At 47.1% G+C, this 9,398-nt stretch overlaps 1 protein-coding gene across 1 annotated transcript; it reads right to left on the reverse strand.

The window, feature by feature from the left end:
* Nucleotides 1-3,399: 3,399 nt before the first annotated feature.
* On the reverse strand, nt 3,400-9,398 carry Shisa2 (shisa family member 2; the record flags this gene model as incomplete). Its single annotated transcript, XM_005406336.2, is given in 2 exon segments — nt 3,400-5,419; nt 8,846-9,398. Coding segments are annotated over 2 exon segments (888 nt in total). The 3' UTR covers nt 3,400-4,865.

Below are 9,398 nucleotides of genomic sequence, written 5' to 3' on the forward strand. Positions count from 1 at the left end.
TTAAGACTAACCCAGGTAAAATGAAACATCATTGACTTGTTATTAAAACAAAAATAAGAAAAACCTCCCACACTGTTCTCTAGATCTCTCCATATTTGACATATTTTTTCAACATAAATTTATATACTTCTGTATATCGAACAGACTGAAATATCTAAAAAGAAGCTGTGTGTTCATTATAAAACCCACTGGATGCACTGGCACTGTGCTGTGTGGTACCTTTCGTCACCACCCCAGTCTCGGGAGATGGGTGTGATCAATCCCCTTTAATAGAGATGCCTCTGTTCAGAGACGTCAGATGTTACCAGGCAGGTAGAGTGAGTTCTGCCTGGGGTCCCATCATCCGGAAGGAAGTTTGAGACAGCACATGAGAGCCAAGCCGTGCTGAGCTCTGCTGACAAACACACCGAGTCTCGGCTGGGTGCTTCATAGAGTAAGTTAGCTCTGCTTTAAATTTTCCTGTGATCATTTCACACACACGTGTACACCCACATGTGCCAATTTTATACACACGTTGCAGATGACAATCAGTGTTCTACAGCTGTTCAGTCTCCTGAGTAAATGACATAGTGAGTGAGGTATGATTTTCTAAACGACCTACACTTCAAGATAGTTGGAATTATGTTTAAAATTAGTCTCAAAGCTCCATCATAAACTTTTTACCCCTCCACCATCTTTCATTTAGGTTTTTTTGTTTGAAGGCCTTAACTTTTAATGTCTCGTTCTTGATATGAATCTGTGACCTTCAGTTACGAGTACACATGTTGAAGATATTCTGAAGCTGGAACCCTGGATGGCAAAAATGACTCTCCGAGCCAATCCCTACTCAGAACTGAGGATTTTTCTAGGGTAGAGGGCAAAGAACAGCAATAGCAATCAACACATTAAAACATCCATCAACTTTAGTGCTGTAATTTTTTTTTAAGGGAAAGAGTTCATAATTCCTCTTTGTCATTCACTTAACTCCTAGAAATAAGTGGAACCACAGTAATATTTGTTTGCAATTCATTAAGAAAAAATCTCAGAATCAATGAACTGCTGCTTGATGTCCTGGGCCAGGCAAGGGAACCCTAAGGCTTGCACCTCTACCTTCTACAGAAGGGTTAAGGTGGGAGATGAGGACTGAGGAAAGTGTTCTTGTGTGTGGGCATGCTTCGTTTCTCCCTATAAAATTTGAGCTGCCCATTTCAACATAAAAGGTACTCTAGAAGTTGAGCTCGAAGATGCGGCTTCCCTGAGGCCAGGCCCAGCCAACACTCACGTCTCCCTGTCTTTTCTCCGGTATGTCCCAGGGAGTGGCACAATGCTATGTTTTTAGTGCCAGTGCTGCCACCCACTCCATGTCTTTTGTAGGGTGGCAGGAGCCCAGGATGCCTGCCTTCTACCCTAATGATGGACAGGGTACACTGTCTGCCCACTGTCACTCTTGTTCTCAGATTCTGGCAACCTCTCCCATGCACAGGCTACTTGGACATCTGCCCTGGATACTGCAGTGAGACACATTCTGCCTATTTTCATGCCATTCTGATCTTACTCTAAATTCCTATCTCATCTTTGAACACCACGCAGACTTTCTCCTGAGTTCGGTCCATTTGTGAGCATTTCCCTGGCTGTCCCCATGGACCAAGTGCTAACCTTCCTGTCTTCCTCGAGAAGCACTTCTGAGGGACACACAGGTGCTGATTTGGAACAGTAAGAGGGAATCATGGGTGGCACAACTCGTGAGAGAGAACTGTGCAATCTCAAACCAATGAGGTCCAGGTAAATTTAGTAGATGAGCTATAGCATGTGTCAACCTTCTGGGAACTGAATGAGAGGCTACAGGAAGATGTGCATTACAGAGTAAATTACGAAACCATTTCTGTCTTACTGGTGTTGTAGTCACTTTGGATCTCTATTTATTTATGCTGGGGATTGATTGGCTGGTTGATTCTTGTGCATTTTTAGCAAATTCTCTACCACTGAGCTACACCCCCCAGACTGATACTGATATATTTTAACTTTTTCCTGCAGCAGCAGCTGCAATGGTAGGAAATACGTAATTTCCACTCTTCAGTAGACATAAAGTTAGTTTCTTCTTCCTTGTAATCAAAGGCCTAATTTTCTCTCCTAAAATCAGGGAGGGAAGCCGGATGTGATGGCACAGGCCTGTAATCCCAGCACTCGGGAGGCTGAGGCAGGAGGATCGCCTTGAGTTCAAGTCCAGCCTGGGGTACTTAAGTGAGCTCAAGGACATCTACATAGCAAGATGCTGCCTCAGAACAAACAACAACAACAACAAAACTAGGGAGAGAGTCCTCAAGAACCATCATAAACCCTAGTGGTTTAGATACTGTAGAAAATGTATAGTAACAAACTACTTCTTCATCTGTAAATGCTGTTTTTTTCAACACACTGTGAAATATTTCTACTGAGTGCTAATTACATCTTATAGGATCATATTTCTTGTATTTCATGGGAAAGAAGGTACACTTCAACCAGGTATTTGACCTTCTATTTTGCCAGATTTCTCCAGTTCTTACCAAAACACGAAAGTTCAGAGGCTGTCTCTAATGATGTTGTATGTCTGGAAAGACCAAACAGTATTCAACAAGTGGGAAATCTCATTTCATTTGTTAAAATATACTTTTAGTTTAATTGTGGCACTTTTAATTAGCATTTCGCAAAAGAAGGAAGAATTAGATGATTTCAAGCAAGAGCAGCAAGCACTCCCTCTGCTTTGAAAAGGCTGCCAGGATACCACAGAGGTGCCTCCTGCTGGGAGGAGGAGCTGGCACAGGGCAGGGTCCAGCCAAGAGCTTCGGGCCAAGTCCTACTTACCACTTGGTTCTGTACAGCTTAGAGCTTCGTGTGGGATTCACCTTTTGGAATGGTTTGGGGAAAAGTTAAAATAATACTTTGTGACATGTGAAAATTATGTGAAATTCAAATTTCAGTGTTTATCAGTAACGTTTATTGGAACACAGACTTCCTTGATCATCTAGCCATTTCTGTGATACTTGCGCAGCTGAATAGCTAGCTGCTAAAAGCCTAGTTATCTACTCTGGGGCATCACAGAAAAAGACTGTCAAGTGCTAGGGTAGGTGATTGCTAAGGTCTCTTTCAGTTCCAAGGTGCTACAAATTTTACTTCCTTAGGTGAGCAGGACCCCTCCATCCAAAGTAGAATAGAGAATACTGTCTCTTTTGTGTTCACATTTTCTGTAGAATAAAAAATAACAGTCATTGACCCAGAGAACACATAGCTGAACTTCCTAGGAACTGACAACTTTCTGCAGTAGGCTCTTGGCTCTAAGAAGTATTTTTGATTTTTAGTAATTGTGCTTCCCTAGCAGATTTACTTGACCACCTGAAAAAATTACCAAATACAATGGAATTGCTTAAAAAACCAACTCCCCTAGGAATTCACACCATAAAATATTTATTAAAAAGTAAAATGATTCTCCCCTACCTTTGGTTATTAAAAATTTGATTATCTTCATTGGATACCATTTGCCAACAATGGCTTAATATTGTTCAGTCATGAGACAGACGATAGATGATAGAATAGGTGATAGATAGATAAAGATATAAATGTGTGAAAGACCATACCTTACAATGATTTGTTTAACTACAAATCTTGGTTTTGCTAGCAGGTAGAAATTTACCTGCACATACTTAAACATTTTCTGTAAGTAAACAATACACAAATAAATTCACTTGAGTTTGGTAATTCAGAACATTGGGCAGTATCTCTTTGAACTACTTTTCTCTTGACTTAATAGTCACTACTGCCTGAAAAACTAAGCCCCTTTGATAATGAGTATTAAAAAAATGATTTACAAAGTAATTCATGCCTGAGGTTTAAGTTTCACCCCATGTCTCAGATTATGGCTGAGGAGCTATACTAAGTACCTTTATAACATATGTCTTTGAATTTTTATAAAGTGTCTTGTCAGATCCAGGAAGAAATACTGACCTTCATTTAAAAGTACAGTAAATAACTGTCATTGGCACTATAACGGGCAAGAGATCTAAAAGCCAACAGAACAAAATGCTAAGTCACACCACATGGCAAAATCACAGGTAACTCAGACAAGTACAAGAGATACCTTATGATTTCAGTGTAAAAGATCTGATTACCTCGCCAATGTCGCTGTAAAGTCAGGATACTAAGATACTATCAAGAAGGTATTTCAAGATTAAAATAATCCCAGAGTCCTGAAATATCCATATTCACTAACTATCCAGTTTCCTTCAGTCTCTTTTTAATGTAGAAAATCATTTTGTAGTAAGATCCCTACATGGGGTTTAAAAAAAAGCACAAAATAGGCCCCCCAAAAGCACAAAAATAGACATATATATAAATCTTTTTTACAGCAAAGCTAAAATGTACCTTGGAACACTGAGACTGATGACTTATCTCACAGAGTTCGAAAGGGTTTCTTTTCATAATTGTGTTATTTACATTTTCCCTTCAACCTCATATGCTTATTTTTTTAAAAGTGGCCCAGGAAAAGGGGAGTTAGCAGGTGTTTCCACTCTTGTATAGGAAAAACAAAAAATAATAATAATAATGACATAATAAAATCCCTTAATCTATCAGTTTATAAAATTCTGACAACACATCTCAAGGGCACTTAAAGGCTCAAGCATCTGCACCTATTCCACAACAATGCAGGCAGCAGCTCCGGCAGATACTGTTTTGCATCTTGAATCAGTGATACACTGAATGAAACATACCCAGAAATGCTAATTCAGAGATGTTTTCATACAGCTTAGGGGCAAATGAAGCCATCCGAAAGAAATGCGCCGTGAACGCCAGCAACAGCGGCAGAATTCCACCTCAGGAACCCCGCCCAGTTCTCCCCGTCCAGTGACCGGGAGCTATACTGTCACTGCGGGATACATCTTCTGCTCGCTGGCGGTGTGGGGGAAAGAGGGCTGGATCTGCCTGTAGCCAGGCTGCAGGGGCTCGATGAAAGGAGGCACTGGCGTCATGGGCACAGAGTCGGGCTGCACCGGGTACCCCACATACGGAGGATGCAGGTACTGGCCTTGATGCGGCACGATCTGGGTGGCCTGCTGACAGTTCAGCACGGAGAAATTGGTGGGCATGTTGACATACACATTGTTCATGGTCCCCTCGGGCAAGCAACAGTTGGTCTGTGACCTCGTTGGGGGTGCCCGGGCCCCCGAGTTGGCGCTGGAGCTGGAACTGGCAGCTGTGCTGGACTGGCGGGAGGAGGAGCCCCGGGAAGTGCTGGCACTGGGGATCATGGGGATGGTCTCCATCAAGCGGGTGCCCCCCGGGGCTCGGCTCTGCTGGGGCTCCTGCTTTGGCCGGAGGCATCTGCAACAGCAAGCCGCCACGAGGGAGCCCAGGATGATAAAGGCGACAAACACCGAGCCAACGATGAGGAATGGCACATAGATGGGAACTGCAGAGAAGGGCAGAAACACGGCATCATGAGCTACTCTAAGAACAAAACAGTGACGGGCAGTAGCACGGGGTAAACAAGCAACACTGAGACCCGGAAGCGCTGGACCAGGCTGGGCTGGCCTGCTCACGTTAACAGTGCAGAAGATGCACCAGGCTTTACTGAATGCTTAGAAAGGCCCAAGACCCTCTGGCCGATGGGTCCACAGAAGCTAAACTGTTCATACTTACCATTACATTCACCTACAGCAATGACAGACAAACACAAGAGTTCTGGCAAAATATGGGCTTACTGTGTTAAAACTGCTATGGTTCTAGCCTTCCTACAATGCTTACAGCATCTGCAGAGTAACAGTGAGTTTAAATGACTTAGATTTTTTCCCCAGTATGTCTTTTATATCGCTTGAAAATTTTTCCTTTGCCATTTTTAAGCAAGTTCTTTTTTTAATGGGCAGAGAAATCAATAATTTAACTCGAAGACTGAGATGCTACAATTTCTTACAAGAGGATAAGGCACAGGAGATCAAGAGAGGAGAAAAAATAAAAACTCTCCGCAAATCTAAAAAGTTGGTTTCACAGAAGTTGAGAGTAGAGTAGTGGCTTCCCAAGCCTGGGACAGCAGCAGGCAGGAAGGGATAGGAAGAGGCAGGTCACTGGGTACAAACTTACAACTAGCCAGGAGCAGGAAGTTCTGGTTAAGAATGTAGCACTCACCATAAAGAAATGACACAAATTGAAGGCAATGAATATGCTAATGACCTTGTACTGATCATTACCCCATTGATATATCCATCAAATCTTCACATCAGAATCCATAAATATGTGTAATTACTCTGTGTCCATCAAAAAATAAATACATAACGCAAAAACTCTTACACCTTCTTGCCTAGCCATGGGGCAGTTCTTGGACACAGCGTACTGGGCAATGGGAACGTGAGGCAGACACAGCCATGGGAAGGCATCCTGAGCACAAGCGTCAACAGGACACTTGCTTCGTGAAGGAGTGGCCTACAAGGGCCAGGAGGGCATGCAGGGAAGGCCTGGGTGGCTGACAGTGTGGGTGTGCCCAAGGCCGTGTGAGCAGAACCACATAGGAAAGTCCGTAGTGCAGAAGGCATGGTCATCATACCTAGCAGGCAGGGTTTACTCTGACACAGAAAACCATAAAACGCACATATAAAGACCTTTTACTAACGCCAGTCCTGAACTCCACTTTTAAATTATTTTCTTACACACACTTTGGGAGCCATAGGATGTCACCACAAAGCTTCAGAATATATATACAAGGGCCTTCAGGGTAGTCACTGCTCTGAAATCCCACCTTGTGTCGAGAACCTGTCATGTTTTCTGGTGTCTTCCGCAAGTCCCTGATTTTTTTTTTTCTTGGTATTGCAGATGAAACCCAGACTTTGGGCATGCGAGACAGTACCGCCGAGCCGCAGCCAGCCCTCTGAGACTATGTGACTGGCAAATCCATGCGGACAGGGGCATGCTGAGTCTTGCTGGCCCAGCGCTGACCCACAGCCAGATGGGACAGCATTTCGGGAAGGAGCCCATCCCTTGAGGTTAGAGGTGCAGATACCGACTGTCTTTCTTAATTATGCTCCTTTGACTGTGTTCCCCCAGTGCGAGATTTTACAAGCCCGGAGAAACAGCGCCTTGTAAGTAAAATGTACTTTAGAAGTACATTCTTAACAAAAGGCTGACAACAGAAGAGCACCTTGAGTTTTGCTGCAAACCAGAACCAGTGCTATATACGTAGTGTCCCATTGGCAGGTAGAACCTGCTAGGTCCGCAGCACCCCTACTCTAATTATCCTACTCCTACAGGCTAACTAGGGAGGACTGCGGCCACGATGCTGGCTTTTTCCTACACAGGCTATAAGTACTTCATTCTCTAAATTAAGATCAGCCCCCAATGTGTAATTAAGAGGTAAACAAATAATAGCAAGAAAAAATGTTTTACCCCTGACACGATGGCAGAAACTAGCTAACCCCTGCCTCAGTCTGCATAATGAGCACAGGGAAGAAATTACTGTTCTCTTTCCAGGATTTTTAATTGGAAGTGTAAATAACTACACAGGAGTAAAGAATTCGGCGCTACCATAAGCCTCACCCCCAGCCTGCAGGCCTAATTAGGCATGCTGTCTTCGGCCTGCAGAAGCCGCGTGAAAGGATTTTTAAGGGAAAGGGTTTAAAAGCAGAATGCAGAAGGCACCCACGCACAACACAAGCGGCGTAAGTGTGCTGCCTATTGGTTTGTCCAAAGACATCCCAACTTTTTAAGAGATCGCTAGTGAGCCCGACTTAGCAGACACCTGATTGCAGCAGTTGGGGCTTTGGCTGATGTGTCCAGAGGCCACACGCTCTGCAAGGCTGAGTGTGCAGCTTAAGACGGCACCTGTACTAAAACTACCGCGTTCTCCTCCCTCCAGATTCACAGCAGCCGAACAATGGGAACACCACGCTAATAGAGCGCTGAAAAGTACCGTCTCTTACCAGGCCGCACAGACAGTTCCAGAAAGAGACAGCACGAGGTGCCCAAGCTCAGACAGCTCCCAGCCTGGGCTCAAGGTGCTGGAAAAGTCATCTACTTCACGTGAACAGCAGCAGGACTCCCTCTGGGGCAGACTTGCATTTTATCTCCACCTCTCCTCACCCACCAACTCCTCCCCCGCCACACACACACGGTGTAGACTCTCCAGTCGAGGCAGTCTGAGCGAGCTTCTGAGGAGTGGGGGAAGTACAGCCTAGCAATTTTTTTCACGAGTTTATTTTCCAACTGTAGCTTTCACACTTTAAAAATATGCAACTAACGAAGTCAAAGCCGCAAAGAGCAAGGCTGGGCACAGCTCGGAGGTCACACCTACACTAACCTGGTGAGGGGCACAGTACGAAAACCCTACGCAGGGGGAGAGGCAGCCCGCGCGGCCAGGTGGGGTTGAATCCCCAGGGGTCGGGCAAGGTCCATCGCACGCCCACACGCCGGAGAGCCCCCCAGGAGCTGCCCGCCTTCTGAGCAGCATTCGGAGAAGTTTCCCCCTCACGCTGCTTCCGGGTATCCCGAACAAATTAAGTCCTGTGGAGGCAGAGGACACAGCAGGGGAGGGGGTCCTAGACAGAGGAAATCTGGGAGCTGTCTGTGCCTCGCAATGCCTTAGCGTGTGATTTTTCTTTGGGAAATCCAAGGCACGCCACCCTTTAGCGATCCGAAACTGAGGGGAAACTGAGGCCCAGGGCGGCGCACTGGTACCCCACTTAGCACAAATTAGCGGGTGGGAAAGAACACAGCTCCGCCTTCCGGCCAGAGGCCCTTTCCTGAAATCTCGGCGCTCCAATTTCTTGTTCCTCTCCAGCCTCCCCGGCCCGTGCTGCCCAAACAAAGCCAACCGTCCTCCTCCTCCGCCCTGCGCCCCGGGCCGCCCTACCTGCCGAGCCGTCGGGGCCGTCTTTGTCCGCCCGGCCAGGCTCGCTCGCGCCCTGCTGGCGGTCGTTGTCGCAGCCGCCCTGGTCCAAGCGCGCCTCGGCGCTAGAGCAGCAGTAGCGCAGCGCGCAGCTGCCGCAGCAGATGGTGGCATCGCCGCCGTCGAAGCGCTCGGGGCACTGGAAGCCGATGCGCCAGACGCCCTGCGCGTCCAGCCAGCCGTGGCAGTACTCGCCGCTGGCCCGCGCCCGCGTCGCCAGCACGGCCGCCAGCAGCAGCGGCAGGAGCCAAGCGGCGGAGCGGGCGGAGGCCGGGGGCGCGCGGCGTGCGCCCTGCATGGCAGCACCCTGGGCGCGGCCGTCTCCAGGAGGCGCAGAGCGGCCTCGGCGCCCCCCGGGACTCTGCGTTCACTGTGCCGTGCGCGGCGCCTTCCTTACAGGACTGTCCCCGCTGCCGCGACGGCCCGGAGCCGCAGGCGCCCGCTGCGGGCTCGGGGGCTCCTAAGGCATCCCCGTCCTCCGCCGGCCTCGCGGAGCACCCGCGGCGGGACGCCCGCT

Source organism: Chinchilla lanigera, unplaced genomic scaffold (genome assembly GCF_000276665.1).
Source record: "Chinchilla lanigera isolate Chin_1 unplaced genomic scaffold, ChiLan1.0 scaffold00096, whole genome shotgun sequence".
NCBI lineage: Eukaryota > Metazoa > Chordata > Mammalia > Rodentia > Chinchillidae > Chinchilla > Chinchilla lanigera.